We start from the raw sequence: 19,206 nt of genomic DNA, 5'->3' as shown, positions 1-19,206 counted from the left end.
GGTTTTTATAGCCACTTAGTTTTAGCTCTAGGCTTTGAGAAATCCCGGCTCCGCCTCTGATGATACATGTGTGTCAACACTGTTGGGTGTTTTACATCTTGGACCCTATAACCGTCAAAAACTTACAGTTCCAACCATCGCTCACCTGTGGCCCCAGTCAGCTGACAATGGTGGTCATGGTCGTCTCATGGAGCAGAGCTTCCAGATCCGCCAAACGGGACGGGAGGCTTCCACAGTGCACTAGCGTGTAGCGCGACGACCCCAGCGAGTGGCTCGGCGGAGGTAGGATTGGCCAGCTGGCCTCTCTCGGTTCGTCTCGGCTCCTCGTGCCCCCACCGCCGGCGCCCGGATCCGGCCAGCAGCGGCGGCCGGCGCCCGCACCACCGCGCGCCAGGCCGGCGCTGACCGAGACGCAGGTGCCCACTCCCTCTCTTCTATCCCCTCCGCTTTTCTGTTACGGGGACCACGTGCTCACACTTCTCTGCACACTGACAGACTGCGCCTCAGGCGATACGGACAGCCGACTGACCACCCTATCCCGAACCCGCATGGCATCCGGAGCGTGCGGCCACTTCGGCCTCGCGGCGCCTCGCCGCCACGCGCTCCTCCTCCCGGCGCCGGCCGCTCCCCCCTGCCTCTCGCAGCGCGCCGCCCGCCGGAGGAACACCGCTCGGCTCGCCTGCGCGGGCGCCTCCGGCCTGGAATTCAGTCACCCTCCTCCTCCCCGCCACTACTGGACTGCTGGCGTGGGGGCTCAAGTTGTCTCGTCTTGCCTTGGTAAGGAAGGATCACTAGCTTGCTTGCTTTGTTTGGGTCTTCCTGCGGCTAACCACACCCAAATCTGATCCATCCTCATCCATGGTTCTATTTAGCTGCTCAAGGTTGATCCTAGCTTACTATGTACCTAGCCGATTTGTTCCAACTCAACACCAATGACCCCATGTTCAATGTACATGAGTGGTGCGCGTGACATGCTCGATGAAATGCCGAAGCAAAATCTGTCACATTTTTCGTCGTCATTATCCTTAGTGTACGCAGCGGAATGCGCTAGAAAATGTATTTAAGTTCAGTTGTGATCATAGCAGCACCAAGGAGGCCAGGAATGTATACTTTCCGTCGGGATAATCTCAGTTTGTACTCTGTCATGGTCTCTACATCTTTGGGGATTTTACACGTATGACACCCTATCCATGTCTTTGGGAAGCATCACATCGATGTATCTGTATGACTGTATCATACGCATACCGCGCATTTACCCATATGCACAGCAACTTCAAATAGCAAGCACTTCTATTCTGTATTTATGACAAACGAGTCTTGCGTACCACTGTCTAAAATCGCCTTTGTTGCAATGAACTAGAATAAAAGGCTTTTTATCATTACCGGTCTCTTGCTCAATTTTGGTGAGGTATATATATCTTTAGTTACATGGTTTCATTTTTTAACAGTAAGATGCAGGTTGTTGTCATGGTTGAAGCCAATAAGGTATGATGTCAGAGTGCAAACATCCAGTGTAGACCTTGGAGCTGGGAGCTATGAAGGAGATGAAGCAGGTGGCCATAGGGAACAGCTGGATAGTTCTGATACCAAAAGTTCAAATGAACCGTGAGTTCTCACCCCTGAACCGGTTTTCATTCAGCTTTGGTCCTGTCCTCGTACAGATAGCATTGAGCTTATATCATTGACAATGCATGGCAGAGCAAAACCAGTTTCAGGATCGCGTTACATGCAAGCTATTGCTGCCGTGCTACTTCTGTGCGCCCTGGCATCTGCTTTTATCATTTTCTTTAAAGGACAGCCGTCTGCAGTTGTAGCTGCACTAGCAAAGTCAGGTTTCACGGCAGCATTTACACTGATTTTTGTATCTGAGATTGGGGATAAGGTATATAAACCATTTCAGTGCTCCTTTTTCTCTTCTTGTTCCTTTTGTGTACATTTTGGCATGTTCCTTAGTTATCCTCTGTTAGTAAGAGTTTTTCACTTTTTCTTAAAAGACAGTATCGTACTTTAGTAACCTTGTGGTGTAAGGAAGATCTTCACGACACAAATGAAGTTACTGATGTCACTAAACAAACTGAAGTTTGTTTCACTCAGAAGTCTAGGTTTCATCTACACTCTTGTTGTCAACCCCTTTTAGAGTCTTTATAATTCTCATGCTCCATCTTAAAGTTCAGAGTTGACCTTATTTTGATGTTGCCAACCCCTCTATGGAGTGATACATGGCGGCCGATTGGCGTGTAATGTATTGTATGAAACATAGCACAAAGCAGCATGCAGCTTCATCTACAGTTCTGATTCTGGCTTATGCTATTTTGAGAATTAGAGAACGTGGTTGCCGGTTCTGTAAGATTGGGGTTATATTGCATTGACAGTGAATTATTGTGATGTAATTTAGACCATCAGTTGTAGCTATATGTTCTTCTAAAATGTTCTCTGCATTTGGACCTGTCTTCAGCCAACATCGTATGCTTTAGTTTGATGCTTATTTGATATTTGTAATACATTCAAGTAAACCAACAAATTTGACCAGGCTGACCCTTTTTGTCATTGCAGACATTTTTCATTGCTGCACTACTTGCGATGCAATATCAAAAGGCATTGGTATGTTGTGGACATTGACATTTTATATCTGCCTCACTTCATTGCCTAGTTATTCCAATTCTGCTCTTACCTAGTTTTCCATTTCCTGTCAGTCTCATCTTGATTGAGAGAATAGTGTATTTAATATTTATGCCATTTTGTGTATGTGAAAGATAGATGACCTTTAACTGAATTTTCTGTTGAGGAGTCTAATGGTCAGTGCTCCTAGATGTTGTGTGGAAAGTTGAGCAGTGACCAACCCCTTATAGACATAAGCATGTTGGATCCATCCAAGAGCAGAAAGACTGTTTTTGTAGCTAGAGATCAACATATTAATGATAGTGATACATTTTATGAGTTTTTGTAGCAGAGAACTATTTGCGTCCTGATGATGATACCATTGCCTTCGGTTATGTTGTTTGTAGAGAAATATGTAGTTCCTTACCTAACTATTTCAATGGTAAATTAGTGATATTGTTGTGTGCATTTTATGAGCAGGTTTTACTTGGGTCAATGGCTGCTCTTTCCCTGATGACTATTGTGAGTGTCGTGATTGGACGGATCTTTCAGTCTGTACCAGCACAATTTCAAACAAGTTAGTAACGCCTATAGACCTTAACTAAGTCGATTGGTTTGTGCTTTAAATTAAGTTTTCAACACTTCGTCTGTTACTTTCTGTAAGATAGTTTATAACACATATACTAAGACATACACACAAACATGTTTTTTTTTCTGCAGCGTTACCCATAGGAGAATATGCAGCAGTTGCGCTCCTTGCATTCTTTGGATTCAAATCAATTAAAGATGCATGGGCACTCCCAGATAAAGTAAATGGGGATCTTGAAGAAAACTCTGAATCTGGCGAACTGGCTGAAGCTGAGGAGCTTGTTAAGGAAAAGGTTGTGCTTTCCAGATATTTTGATTGTGTCGAGAGTTTTTGATTCTGACGTTTCAGACATTAGCTTGCTCTCCAATATCCAACTTTGACCGTTATTGTGCATATGAATAAGTTAGTGAAACATTGCAACGTTGTACTATTGTAAAAATATTTTTCATGACACATCTTATGGTACTTTTTTCACATGCCCAATCTTAATATTTTACATATTTTCTAAAACATCACCATTTCCAAAGGGATATAGCGTAATCTTTTGATTTACTTCAAGTTTTTGAAAAGTTGTTGCAACTGTGCATTGTCCAAGCAAAGATTTGTATCCTTAGAACCTGGCGCATTTTGGATTTCCTTATGTTGTGTTTCAGACCCAAAAAAATGAAGTTAATGAAAGTTCCATCCCTGCTTTCCATCTTTTGTTAACTGGAGGTTGTTTTACTTTGTAGGCTTCACTGAAAATCACCAGTCCTCTTGCAATTCTCTGGAAATCCTTCAGTCTTGTTTTCTTTGCGGTAAGTTGCTTCTCATGTTCAGAAATACTATCTGTCAAACAATCACTGCCTTAGAAGGTTGGATGCTCAAATCTTGTCAATTCATGAACAAGTGGTTTATCGCCTGCCAAACTTTGTGCACATGCAGGAGTGGGGGGATCGCTCTATGCTGGCTACAATTGCTTTGGGTGCCGCACAGGTCTGTTGAATACGCAGTAACATCACTTGCTTGTTGATTTGGTTTAGCTCTTGCGTAAGCGTAAACCGGGCTCTTATTTTATTTTATTTTTTGCAGTCTCCTTTGGGCGTTGCTAGTGGGGCCATAGCTGGACACTTGGTTGCAACTTTGCTTGCGATCATCGGGGGAGCATTCCTAGCCAACTACCTATCCGAGAAGCTGGTAAGATAACTAAGAGCGCATCGCTAGTAACCTCCGGCTCATGTTTTTTGCATTACTTTGAGAGCTTGGCTCTGGTTCGTATGACTTACAAGAAAGTGCCTTTCTCACCAGGTTGGCCTGCTGGGAGGAGTACTGTTTTTGTTATTCGCCGCCGCCACGCTTTTCGGCGTGTTCTGATCTCTCTGGAGGATCTGTCGGTAGCAGAAGTTCTCCGCCGCGCCAACGTGGTAATCCATTCTGATGTTTGAGGGCAGTCCCCACTCTAAAGTTTTAGTTTTGCAAAATTTTACTGTATGTAATTAGGCATTCGTGTACTCTTGGGAAGATTTTCGATGTGCATAATTTGAGCCATGTTTGATGAGCGATGTATGCGTCTTAGGATGTTTGGATTCATATTGCTGTGTTGGACACTAAACACTTACCTCGGTAGACTGTCTATAAGCTGTCATACTTACACGCTCGAGAGACCTGTGCCTGTAAACTTGCAATTGCACCTGTGACTGTGTTGTCAATAAGGAGAGACCGTTCTTGTTCTTATTATATTTATGAGAGTTGTAATTTTTTAACTATATGGCTATAATTCTTATTGCGCCTTGTTACCCCTGTTTGCTATTTTGCCGCCGTAAGCATTGCGCAGGTAAGCCTTTGTGCCTTCCATTTTTGTGACCATATTTATGTCTTGTTGTTTACCCTAGGTTTGACCTTTGTGAAATTTGCTTCAGCCATAGATGCAAAGTTTTGGTTGAGAAGTGCCCATTTTTTATTTAGTTCTAATCAAGGTAGGAGTACCAGAATTCGTACGAGCGTCTTGCTGCATCTTTCTCATCTCTCTGCTCATCAAAGGGGAAAAGAAAAGGGAAGTCGGCAAGTTGAGTGAGCACAGTATGATATCATTGATGCCAGCAGTGCTGCAGTGCTGTAACAAAAAAGCAAGAATCTGTTTAGTTATGCGATATTCGGCGAAACACGATATGTCCGTACTTTTATCATGCCGGTCAGCCAATCGACCTTTGCCCTTCCTCGTCATCCTATCAAGTTTCGCGGCATTTTTTTTTTGGGTGTGTGTTATTCAGCTCGTAAAACAAAACCAAAAATTTTCTTGTAGATGTTTACTCTTCTCTTGCATTTGGCGAGTAAAATGAGCTATATGTACACTCAGTTGGCCAATGTTCCGGTCACAAATACCCTCTTTTGAGACAGAGGGAGTACCTCTTAGAACTCTTTAGATGAAATCAAACTTCAAAGAGCTGTTGTATGCATCCTTGAACCCTGTCCAGTGTTGGAGGGTGACCAGTTTGGCCCTTGGAATCGAAGGGAAGATTGGAACACTTGGCGTTTATAGCTGTGGTCTCAACCAACCTATGCTCACTCTCCCTGAAAAGATTTGCGTCCTTTCAAATCACCCTCCCCTACATACATGTATGCCCACAATTATAAGGCTACACACCGATAACAAACTTGTTCTTCTTTCAGATACTGCTGCTGCTTGTCCCCCTCCTACATGCGCGGCCGATCTAACAACACCACCACCACCACCACCAGCACGCGTCGTGCCGATCTCGCTGCCAAGATCCAACGCAACCTGAAACCATCAGAATTGAGAAAGTGCAATGCCCTTTAGTGAGTTGTTGGGTGACCGCAAGGGATTAAGGTAATACAGTAGTACGTACTACTACCTGCCAGCACATGCGCTGGTTCCCGCCACTGGCTGCATGATTTCGATTCCATCAGACAGCCGTTCGTTCGTTCGTTTGTCCCCAGCTACACTAACACTGGTATTAGTATTTGGTCCGAATGTTCCCAGCACTTTCCGGGCTCTGCCCCGTCATTAATTACTCCAAGGCTCAAGGCAGTAGAGTAGATCGCAGGAAGGAACATCACTGTCAACTGTGCAAATGTGCAAGACCTTCGTGGGTGGCTTGCAAGTTCTGCGTTGAACTCAACTGAAAAGTGTAACCGTGTTAACACAAGAGTTACTGATTGAGTTCCAGAATGTCGCCCATCTACTGGACGTATGGTCAGCACTAGTACTAATCATTACTTTGCCTCGTACAGGAGGCATCAGCTACGTGCCTGGCTAAGGATGAGCAACTTCCATGTCACTTCCTCGCTTATACTCTATCTAAGGAGATGACGAGGCTTTAATTAATTAGCTGGCACCCCTGCTTAAACAACTGCAAGGAAAGTACACCCACAAGGCATCTGAAACTGCTCTCTGATTGTGTTTGTGTTTGGATCCCAGCAAGGAAACCACCCAACAAACATGTACAGTACGTAGGAGTATCATTGCTTCACCACTTGTACCAATAATAGTCCTCCGATCCACTACGGTGTGAGCTGGTATAAATACCATACGTACACCTGATTCCCCTCAGGAGCATCTGCCCCCTCACAAACACGTACACACACACAGCCTTCGTCTTCCCTTCTGACTGGGTGACGATCCTGCATGCTCTTAGAGCAAGGAAAGAAGCGAGCATGGATCACATGATGCATCTACACCAGCACCAGCAATGCGGCGACCAACCAGATGGCGCAATGGTTACTACTGGCACGCGCAGCAGCGCTAGTGCCAGTGTCTCGCAGGTCGCCTTCACGCTCGCCGCCGTTGCTTTCCTCTCATTGATCTCATCGTCTTTGGGCGGCGCCGCCGCTGCCGGGGCTTCTTCGTCCTCTCTCCCTTCGGGTGCCGCCCTATCAGCTCGCCTTGCGGCCTTGTGCGGCTTTGTCACCACCAAGAAGGCTCTCTTCGTCCTCTCCAATGCCATCTTCCTCTTCCTCGCCGCCGATTGCCGCTGCTTCTTCCCCGGCGCCTCCAGCACGGCCACCCTATCCAAGAGTGACGATGATGTCGTCACAGCTTCTGAATTTCCGCCATGTACCGTTCAAGCTCAAGCATGTGCTTCTTGTCGATGGAGCCTTTGCTACAGTAGCTGCACCAAAGGTGCATCGGCGAGTTGTTCGGGCGAGCAAGGGATTAAACGAGAGGAGGTGCCGGTGTCGTCGCAGTTCTTGTCAGCTAGGCTCGAGGAAGACGATGCCAACATCGTCGCCTTGGAGACGGAGCAAACCTGCGATGGAGTAGCTGAGGAGGAGCTAGAGAAGCTAGAGATCGACGAGCTCAATAGGAAGTTTGAGGATTTCATCCAAAGTAGAAGGGTTAAATGGCTCAAGGAGGAGGAGCAAGTATTGCAATACCAGCAACAGGTCGTCTAACTTTGAGAGCAATAGGATTAATTTGACTTATATGATTTACTAGGTTGAGATGAGCAGTGAGGTTCTTTCTTTTGTGTTGTTCCCATATATATACCCAGAACCTCTGCGTGTGCGAGGTTGTTTGTGGTGTGAATGATCGATGTCAGCTGCTTTCAACTCGATTCGCGTGCACATTTTGGAGCACTGTGTCGTGCAAATTTTCGCAATTGCTCCATGCTCCAAAATTAACTATAGGATTTAGTAACAGAACGTCTAAAAACATTTTTAACCGATCCCCTATAACCGGTTAGAAAAGTTAAAGTGCAGTTTTACTCTTCTAACAGGAACCTAACCGATCACCAATACACGTTAGTGGAGTAAGAAATTTACTCGGACACCGCAAATCTTCTTATTTTTACTCCACTGCTCGGCGGCTGAGTAAAACTTCTCTCCCTCTCTCTTCCTCTCCTCTGCCTCCTCTTCTGTCATCGCCCCGCCACCGGCGCGTCCCCTGCCCTTCCCGCTGTCCCCTCTCCTCCCAATGGCCGGAAGCGGTGGCTAGAGGTCTCCGCCGCGGATCCGCACCGCCACGCCCCCCTCCCCCCCGGTCGTCGTCTGTCGCCGGTCTCTCGAGCCGTCGGCGTGTCCCATGCCCTTCCACGCCGCTCCCTATCCTCCCAATGGACGGAAGCGGTGGCCAGAGGTCTCCGCCGCCGATCCGCTGCACAGATCCGCCCTGCCACGCCCCGCAGGTCATCGTCTGCCGCCGCTCTCTCGAGCCGTCGGCGCGTCCCATGCCCTTCCACGCCGCTCCCTCTCCTCCCAGTGGCCGGACGCGATGGCCAGGGGTCTCCGCTGTCGATTCCCAGCGCAGATTCGTGCTTCCATGCCTGCAAGTCGTCGCCTGCCGACGCTTCCTCAAGTCGCCTCCGATCCGCCCTTCCCCACCCGATTCTAGGATTTCCCGGAGCTCCCTCCGCCGCGGCCACCCTCGAGGACCTACATCGGCGTTTGGCAGCGCTTGTAGGGGACGTGCGTGGCAGAGATCACCGACCAGGAGACCTACAAGAGGAAGTGGGTTGGCTCATTCCACACGGCAGAGCTCACCGTCATGGAGTACGACCGGTGGTAAGTCTGGTACCACGACACTGCCACCCGGCTCAACTTCCCCTTCGGGACAGAGCCGGTCCACCTCATCACGCTGGAGCCGGGGTTGGTGAGCGCGGCGATGGTGCGAGAGGACCAAGAGGCGAGGGAGCGCCTCAAGGCGGAGGCCGTCGCCGAGGCCTACATTGAGGACCTCCGCTGGCAGCACCCGGAGCTCGTGGAGGCGGAGTGGGCGATACTCGCCGTCAATGGCGGGGAAGTCATCGTCATCTCCGATGACGAGGTGGAAGGCGGCGAGCAGGAGATCGACATCGAGGAGTGGCGGGCATCTTCCCCAGCGACAACGAAGACGGCACCGACCCAGTCCCATCTCTCACCGAGGGTGGCCTGACGAGGTAGAATTGGCTTCACCTCCACTTCACCCGTTGAATTTGAGTACTTTTTAGTGTAGTTTAGTTTCAATTTAAATTTATACTGAACTTATATTTAATTTGGGTTGTCAAGATTATCTATGTTGAACATATGTTTAAATGCATGCCAATTTCGATTGAAATTAGATTGAATTTATTTAAATTTATGTTTTACTCCGCTAAGTTTAAGAAATGGGTTAGAATCGACCAAAATTTAGTGAACTATAAATACTCTACTAAGCCACTAATGTTTACTAGGCCGGATACTCCGCTATTTTTTAGCGATCGGTTAGAAATGCACTAACACCACTTGTTGACACACGAACACGTCACGTGTACCCTCGACGCCGGGGGTGATGCACCGCAGCTCACGTCGAAGGAGACCCGACCGACAGCGCGATACGCAAGACAGTCGGCGGGTGCTTTTGCAGACCCGAAACCCCGCGCACCCGGGAGGGACCCCGTCAGGGATTGCGGCGGCTATGGGCTGCCCTAGGTCGATTCGCTCGCCCCTAGAGCCTCGGGATTCGCAGCTCTCAAACACGAAGAACAGCGAAGAACGAGAGAGAAAAACGGTGGAGAGATAAAAAGTAGACAGGAAAAAGTAGTATATTGATTTGTTCGATTGTGTGTTGTTCAATCGGCCGTCACCCCCAACATATATAAGAGGCGGCTGGACTTCCCGTACAAGTAAAGGATTCATCTAGGCTTTCCTTACAAGAAAAATTACATCAATTCGCGTCCTAGAGTCCTAGTTCTATTCCAACTCGGATTCAGTCTGAATCTGGCCCAACTTCTGTCTTCCTCCTTGTGCAGGCCGCCGAGCCTCCATATGACCTCCGATCAAGATGGCCCAAACATCAAACTTGTGCGCCTCGACGATACGAACAACTCTCATGTTGACCACTTTTTCAAATAAAGCCATCTTGAATACTTTTCGAGGTCGTTTTTACCTTCCAGTCGGACTCGGTCTTGCGGTAGACTGAATTATCCGAGTGTTGTAGTGAATTTGCAGGTCATATACTATCTCTGATGACGATGACTCCAAAACCAAAGTTTACCGTCTTGATGATACGCACAACTTCTGTATTGAACACTTCTTCATCCGAGATTATCTTGATAAACTTTTGGGCACATGTTCAGTTTCACTCGGATTTGAGCTCATCCACTCGGATATTAGAGTCTTTCACTCGACTGGACCTTTTCACTCGGATGACTATATTTTCACTCGGAAGACAATCTTTCACTCGGATGATGACCACATTTTCAGTCGGAAGACAATCTTTTACTTGATCGACCAATTTTCACTCGACCTTTTACTCAATCGACCTTTTACTCGATCGGTAGTTTTCACTCGACTTTTTACTCGATCGGTAGGTTTTCACTCGACCTTTTACTCATCGGTAGGCTTTCGACCTTTTACTCGATCGGTAGGTTTTCACTCGACCTTTTACTCGATCGGTAGGTTTTCACTTGACCTTTTACTCGATCGGTAGGTTTTCACTCGACCTTTTACTCGATCGGTAGGTTTCTTGACTTTTCGATCGTAGTTTCCGACCTTTTACTCGATCGGTAGGTTTTCACTCGACCGGTGAGTTTTCACTCGGATGGTAAGTTTTTCACTCGACCAAAAACATATCCTGATCTTGATTTGTCTCTCCAAGTCTCATACGACCTCGGATTGAGACGAATTATATATGAAAATCGATCGGCTCGACGAGACGAAACTTTTCCGTGTTGAAGGTTTTTCAATTCAAGGCCGTCTTGAAGGCCGAATTGCTCACGCATTGCGTCAGACACTTATCAACATGTGTCTGGTGTCAAGCGTAATATTTTGGTCTCTGACCTGTCCAGACCGTATTGACTATAACTTTTGCATATGAACTCGGATTGAGATGATTTATATATGAAAATCGACTGTCTCGACGAGACGAAGACAATTCCTTTAGAGCACTCCTTCATCTGAGGTCATATTGAGGACGTAATCGGCCGAAAAGCACTCAGAATATTAAATTTTGTCACTCGGAGTACAGCTTCGGCCACTGAGATGAGGTCGAATGTCGATAGCCTAAACATCAAAGTTATTCCACTCGGCGATATGAAATTTTCTCATGTTGAAAACCCTTTCACTTTGTATCTTGCCAAAATCAGGTGTCAACACATGCCCCCCTGTTTTTCGGCAAAGCTTGCATGCCGAAAAATAATATGCATAGTGTTCGTTCTAAGGACGATGTTAACACTCCATCGGCCATTTATTTTTCTCAGGGCGATAATTATGTATCGGCCATGTTTGTGCTAAGGGCGATAATTGTATATCGGCCATTGCCTACTTAGGCTTCCTGCCACACACTCGGGTGGTACTTCTTCAAATATTTGCCATTGAGAGCTCGAGGTAACAATGCCCCTTGTATTGATTCCACCAAATATGAATTTCCGGGAACGATTCTTGTAATCCTAAAAGGACCTTCCCAACTTGGAGACCACTTCCCGAATTTTCTATCTCTTGAACCAATCGGCAGAATCACTTTCCAGACAAGATCACCAACTTGAAAATTCTTCAACTTAACTTTCTTATTGTAAGCCCTTGCTACCCTCAACTTATCTCTCTCTATGGCATTCAAAGCAGCCAAACGTTTATCAGCAACCTCGTCAATGTTGTCCATCATCAAGTTATAGAAGTCTATTGCCGATAAATCATTTTGTTTGGCTATTCTCAAAGCATTCAAATTTACTTCCACCGGTAAAACAGCCTCCTGACCATATACTAGCTCATATGGAGTCACTTTCGTAGCACCATGCCTTGAGATTCTATGTGCCCATAATGCCTCAGACAACAAGTCATGCCATCTCCTTGGATTATCCTCAATCTTCTTCTTGATGAGCTTGATTAAAATTTTATTGCTAGACTCAGCTTGTCCATTAGCTTGGGCATAATATGGAGAGGAATTGAGCAACTTTATATTATAAGATTCGGCAAACTCTCTGACTTGGTGTGACATAAAAGATGAACCTTGATCTGTAGTTAACGTTTGAGGAATACCGAATCTATGAATAATATGCTCGGTTATGAATTGAATCACCTCCGTATGTGTCATGTTCTTGAGAGGTACTGCTTCAGACCATTTAGTGAAATAATCAGTTGCCACCAACACGAATCGATGCCCCTTTGAGGAAGATGGATGAATTTGCCCAATAAAGTCTAAACCCCATCCTCTGAAAGGCCACGGCTTGATAATAGGATGCAACATAGCAGCAGGAGCCAATTGAATATCACCAAATTTTTGACAAGCTTCGCACCCTTTATAATATCTGAAGCAATCATTAATCATGGTCGGCCAATAAAACCCAGCACGTCGTAATAACCATTTCATCTTAGGAGCCGACTGGTGAGTACCACAAATGCCCTCATGTACCTCTCCCATAGCAACTCTTGCTTGATCCTCATCCAAGCATTTTAAAAGAACATCATCAACTGTTCGGCGATAAAGGTCATCGTCCCTCATAGTATATTTAAAAGCCATACGCCGAACAGCCCTGTCTACCCTTTCACTCGGATTGCGCAAGTAAGCAACAATGGGCTTCCTCCAGTCGGAATTGTCATCTGCACTAGATTTTTTGTTAATGACCGAATCAGTGGGTTCTTGTTCGGCCTCTTCTATACTGGTAAGACAAGACATCGGACTTTGAGAAATATGAAACATGCCATGATCAACATGATATCCAGATGCTTGCTGTGCCAACTCATTTGCTTTCCAATTGTCATGTCTAGATATATGTGCAATGCTAAAACAATCCAAAGTAGAAATTATATCTAGACATCTATTAAGATAAACATTAAGTGATTCGTCAAAACACTGAAAGACTCTGGATATTTGCTGCACCACTAGTAACGAATCACCGTAAGCCTCAATATGTGTAACACCTATAGCAAGTAACATCTCTAGACCGAATAACAATGCTTCATATTCGGCTTGATTGTTTGTGCAAAAATATTCTAAGCGGCATGAGGCTTCAAAAACAGCACCATGAGGAGATATATAAACAATACCAACACCTTGGCCATTGCTACAAACTGAACCATCAAAGTACAATCTCCATGGTACTAATGAAACAAGGTTCATATCAACATCATGCTTGTCATTAATCCGATGTTCAACAATAAAATTAGCAACAATTTGGCCTTTCATGGATTTTAGAGATTCATAAGCCAAATCATACTCAATCAAAGCATAAGCCCACTTGCCAATTCTACCACTAAGAATTGGCCTATGCAACATGTACTTAATGACATCGGTTTGACAAGCTACCACACAAGCACTCGGCACTAGGTAATGTCTCAATTTTGTGCAAGCGTAATATAAGCATAGACATAGTTTTTCAATAAATGTATACCTTGTCTCGGCGTCCAATAAACGTCTGCTCAAATATGTAATGGCATGCTCTTTTCCTTCGGTATCTTGAGTCAAAACAGCACCAATAACACCTTCCTCTGCTGCGATATAAAGTTTAAAAGGCTCTCTATGCTTGGGTGCTTTCATCACCGGAGGAGTGCACAAATAATTCTTGATCATATCAAAGGCTTCTTGCTGTTTTGCCCCCCAAGTGAAATCAACATCATTCTTTAACCGAAGGATAGGAGTAAATGCATCAACTTTCCCTGACAGATTAGCTATGAACCTTCTCAAATAATTGACTTTGCCAAGGAACTTTTGCATATCTTTCTTGCATGTCGGAGCCTCCACTTTCTGTATGGCCTCTATCTTTTTGGGATCGATTTCGATGCCATCTTCATGAATAATGAAACCCAAAAATTTGCCAGCTGACACGCCGAATGCACACTTCAAAGGATTCATCTTCAGTCCATACTTTTTCATCCTTTCAAAAGCTAAACGCAAATCGGCCAAGTGGGATTCAAAAGCATCCGATTTGACAACAATATCATCAATATAAACTTCAAGTATGACACCGAGTAAATCATGAAAAATCAAATTCATAGCCCTTTGATATGTGGCCCCAGCATTTTTCAATCCGAATGTCATCACTGTCCACTCGAATAAACCAAGGAAACCAGGACATCGGAAAGCTGTTTTGTACATGTCCTCTTCGGCCATAAAAATTTGATTGTATCCGGCATTACCATCTAGAAAGCTAATAACCTTATGTCCAGAAGCATCATTAATAAGCATATCGGCTATTGGCATGGGATACTCATCTTTGGGTGTAGCCCTATTCACATCTCTGAAGTCAATGCACACCCTCAACTTGCCGGATCCCTTCTTCTCCACTGGGACAATGTTAGAAATCCACTCGGCATACCTGCAAGGTCGAATGAATTTAGCTTCAAGCAGTCGACCGATCTCTTCCTTGATCCGGTCATATGTTTTCGGATTAAACTTTCTGGCCGACTGTTTATAAGGTCTAAAACCGGCCTTTATAGGCAACCGATGCTCCACTAGCTCTCGGCTCAACCCTGGCATCTCATGATATTCCCATGCAAAGCAACAAACATATTCTTTCAATAGCTCGATTAATTTAGCTTTACAATCGGCTTTCAAATTTTTGTTTATAAATGTCGGTCGACTGACTGATCCGTCTCCGATATCTACCTCTTCTAACGGATCGGCCGATGTAAAACCTTGTCCAAGTTTATCCATGTCATCCAACTCCTCAATAGACTCATACATATCGTTCTCGCTGGACCGATATTTTGCAAGACGTTTTTGTAACCACTCGGAACTAGGATCCATTTAAACATATCATACCTTGGAGCCGATTGCATTCAGTCGGCTTTAAAGACACGGGCACAAAACCATTCTTGGTCGCGCTGAGAAAATCAAACTCTGATAAGTCACGTCCCGTCAAGCAAGTAGCATTGGGATGTTGCCAATCCACCGATGCATCGGCCAAAGCAACACAGACCGAGTTATCCGCATGAATGACTTCCACTTCATCATCAACCCACTGAATCAAAAACTGGTGCATAGTGGACGGCACGCACTGGTTTGCATGAACCCAATCACGGCCTAGTATAACATTGTAGTTACCTTGCACCTCAGCGACAAAGAATGCAGTAGCCAAAGTTTTGCTTCCGACTGTAAGCTCCACATACATTACACCTTTGGCTTCAGTTTTCTCTTTGCCTTCAAACCCGTTGAGCACCATATTGGTCTTGATCAATTCTTCATCAGGCAAACCCAATTTCTTGAAGACCGAATAGGGCATAAGATTTACCACAGCACCACCATCAACAAGCATCCGAGTGAGCGGCGACCCATTGATATGACCTCTGAGATATAATGGTTTCAGATGCTTTACTGGTTCTTTCGGCTTCTCGAATATTGCATTTTTAGGACCAAAATCCAGCTGAGCAACTTCCCCTTCCTCATCTACAGCACGAAACTCAGCAGGTAAGTAATACACCATATTGATATCCATACCTTCATGAACCGGTGTAGATTCATAGTCCACCATATCAGCCTCTTCTTCAAGTGGATCGACCGATTCTGAAATCTGGTCGAGTGAAGGAGAAGTAGGAAGTGTTGTAGACGATGTAATAGCTGTCGCATCGTCCTCCTTGGGTGGTGTAGGCACTTCTGTGATAGATGTAGAGGCTGATGTATCTTGTATTTGTTTAGGCCTCCACACTTGTTTTGCTGGAACCATGGGCCGAGTGTCATTGAACAACTTATCTCTTTGCTTCTCGGCCTCCTGCTCTGCCATCTCTTGACTCCTTAACCTCTGTAGTTTCCTCTTCTGTGTCTTTGTTAGCCCTGGAGGACACCACTTTGGTCGAGTGTATTTAGGATCTCTCACCTTTACTTGGCTGGTGCTTGCTTCATGGTCATTAGCCGAGTGCTTTGGCTCGATAGAAAGTATCGGCTCAGTCGGATTGCTATGCACAATAGGCTGCTGTATGGCAAATGTTTCGGTGCCCAAAATAAGTGAGTCGACATCCATTTTCTCCTTGCCTTTTCCCGACTCAACTGCTGCAACACTCGATGACTTAACACACCATTCTTTCCGACTTTCCAGATGCATGAAATTTCCACTCGGGCGCACCTTTTTACTTGGATGGAATCCACTCGGATTGATGTCACTCGGATGGTATCCACTCGGATGGAACTCAGTCGGATGGAATCTACCCATCCACATTTTTTCACTCGGATAGCTTCCACTTGGGTGTATTCTTACACTCGGATAATTTCCATCCGGTCGCATATTTTTACCAGCCGACTGATAGTTACCGATGTTGAGCCGGCCATTATATGAGTAATCAAGTCGATCCCACACAGGTTGCTTCTGCTCTTCTGAAAACTGCGCCCTTGGTCCACTTGGTTTTGTATACCGACTGAACATATCAACTGATGGTGACCTTGGTCGTTTCAGATGAGTCGGTCGATTGAAACTAGAACCGGCCGACTGGTTAGCATATTTGGACAGCAACATATCAAAAGTTGGCTTGATCCGCTTGCGCTGCATTTTAACTTCATTCTTCTTCCACTTGCCAACTTCTGGACTCTTGGGCTTGACAAATTTAACACGAGTATTTTCTTGCACTTGCGGTTGCCCCCCGAGTGTAGGATTCTTGATGGTGATTTTGATCACTTCCTTGCCATCGGGTTGCTTATCAAGCACAACCTGTCTCCCCAAGACCCTGTTGTCCTCCTTGTCTTTCCTGGGCTCACCAACAATGACATTAGCTTTATTAGCAGATTCGGCCACCTCCGGCCGAATGAGTAGCTTCTTCCCCTCCAAATCCATGGTATTCATGGGAAAAGGTTGTTTATCAACTTGCATCTCAGAAAAGTTCAATCGTCCGTCATTAATGGCCGATTGTATCTGTCGTCGAAAAACATTGCAATCGTTAGTAGCATGAGAAAAAGAGTTATGATACTTGCAATAAGCACGCCGTTTTAGCTCTTCAAACGGCGGTAAAGTATGAGATATTCTAATAATCTTAGCCTGCAGCAAAGCATCAAATATTCTATCACACTTAGCAATGTTAAAAGTAAACTTCATCTCTTCATCACGATTCTTATGAATCGGTTTCAGATCATTGCAAGTAAAGGGTTTGGCCTTAGATGGCCAAACAAATTCAGTAGCAAAAACATCACCCTCATCGTCCGAGTGATCACTGTCATATTCCACCATATTTATCTTTGGACGATCGGCTTTGTATCTATGCACTTCTTTGAGGTCTTTGCTTCGGCTTTCCTGAGCCAAAGCCCTTTGTAAGACTTGGTTGATATTTAAGAACTCATAGCCTTCTAGCTTTTCTCTAATGGGAGTTCTCAAACCACTCAACACTAGGTCTGCCAAGTCTCTCTCGGTTATCACCAAACTAAAACACCGGTTTTTCGTTTCTCTGAATCTCTTGACGTAATCGGAGACCGATTCATCATGCTTCTGCTTAACCGATGTTAGATGTGACAACTTGAGTTCATTGTCGCCACTATAAAAGTGATCATGAAATTTCTGCTCTAACTGCGACCAAACTCGAATGGAACCATGTGGTAAAGAAGAAAACCATGAAAATGCGGTACCAGTCAATGACAAAGGAAATAAACGCACTTTCAACTCATTCAGTGAGCCTGCCTCACCCAATTGTGCTAAGTATTGACTAACATGCTCCCATGTGGTTTTTGTGCCTTCTCCATTAAACTTAACAAAATCTGGAATTTTATATCCTGGAGGGCACTGGATGGCATCAAAGTACTCGGGGTACGGCTTTTGGTAAATCCGATTCCGAGGTAACTCAACTCCAAAATTCTCTCGAAGCATCTTAGCCATCTCCTCTCTAAGATTAGCTAAACCATCATCCATAATAGACGATGAAGCTGGTGTCAGTGGCATAGGAGGAGTAGGGTTACTAGCTGTAGGTAGGAATTGTGGCAGGTATGTCGACCCATAATTTGGTAGTGGTCGAGTGGTTGTAGCTGTAGGTAGGGTTTGGTTCGGCGTCACCACCGAACCTGGCATGCTCATAATAGGATTAATGGGTGCAGCCACAATCTGATTTGTTTGGGTAGGATAATAAGTCATCGGCACGGGAGGCGCCGATGAGATAGGTAAAGCCAGATTAGGGGTTTGCACACTAGCAGCTACACCATCATTACCACTAGTTGATTGAGATGTATTCTTCTGAGCATTAGTATTTTCTATGAAAGTTTGATAGACTAGATTGTTACCATCAGCAATACGACTTTCAATCTCAGCCCACTGCTCAGGAGAAAAGGCAGTACTTACAGAGGGTTTAACCTGCTTGGCTTGCAAAGGAGGGAACTTGATCTCTTCAATCGGAGTGATGTTGCCTTGGCGATCCTTCTTGAACTTTGCAAGGAACTCCTGCAAGTCCTTCTCCTCGCGCGCCTTCTTGTACTCCTCATAGACTTGGCGATGATCGGCCGATATCTCATCAAGACTGGGCTTAATGATGTTATCGGCGTCTACCTCAGATGGCTTGGGAAGATCAGACATGGTGGATGATGATGATCGATCTTCGGTCCCCAGCGGAGTCGCCAAAAAGTGTGTTGACACACGAACACGTCACGTGTACCCTCAACGCCGGGGGTGATGCACCGCAGCTCACGTCGAAGGAGACCCGACCGACAGCGCGATACGCAAGACAGTCGGCGGGCGCTTTTGCAGACCCGAAACCCCGCACACCCCGGGAGGGACCCCGTCAGGGATTGCGGCGGCTATGGGCTGCCCTAGGTCGATTCGCTCGCCCCTAGAGCCTCGGAATTCGCAGCTCTCAAACACGAAGAACAGCGAAGAACGAGAGAGAAAAACGGTGGAGAGATAAAACGTAGATGAAAAAGTAGTATATTGATTTGTTCGATTGTGTGTTCTTCAATCGGCCGTCACCCCCAACATATATAAGAGGCGGCTGGACTTCCTGTACAAGTAAAGGATTCATCTAGGCTTTCCTTACAAGAAAAATTACATCAATTCGCGTCCTAGAGTCCTAGTTCTATTCCAACTCGGATTCAGTCTGAATCTGGCCCAACTTCTGTCTTCCTCCTTGTGCAGGCCGCCGAGCCTCCATATGACCTCTGATCAAGATGGCCCAAACATCAAACTTGTGCGCCTCGACGATACGAACAACTCTCATGTTGACCACTTTTTCAA

At 45.5% G+C, this 19,206-nt stretch overlaps 1 protein-coding gene across 1 annotated transcript; it reads left to right on the top strand.

The window, feature by feature from the left end:
• Positions 1–133: 133 nt before the first annotated feature.
• LOC123043448 (GDT1-like protein 2, chloroplastic) lies at positions 134–4,903 on the top strand. The gene is made up of 11 exons (XM_044465898.1): positions 134–416; positions 496–777; positions 1,449–1,605; positions 1,699–1,882; positions 2,554–2,601; positions 3,079–3,175; positions 3,319–3,479; positions 3,919–3,984; positions 4,112–4,162; positions 4,259–4,363; positions 4,475–4,903. The coding sequence occupies exons 2-11, from the start codon at positions 549–551 to the stop codon at positions 4,538–4,540; spliced, it is 1,164 nt and encodes a 387-aa protein (XP_044321833.1). The 5' UTR covers positions 134–416; positions 496–548; the 3' UTR covers positions 4,541–4,903.
• The last annotated feature ends 14,303 nt before the right edge of the window (positions 4,904–19,206 follow it).

This window comes from Triticum aestivum, chromosome 2B (genome assembly GCF_018294505.1).
Source record: "Triticum aestivum cultivar Chinese Spring chromosome 2B, IWGSC CS RefSeq v2.1, whole genome shotgun sequence".
NCBI classification, from domain to species: Eukaryota; Viridiplantae; Streptophyta; class Magnoliopsida; order Poales; family Poaceae; genus Triticum; species Triticum aestivum.
The sequence above is the reverse complement of the archived record's forward strand: the minus strand, read 5'-3'. Positions and strand labels throughout refer to the sequence as shown.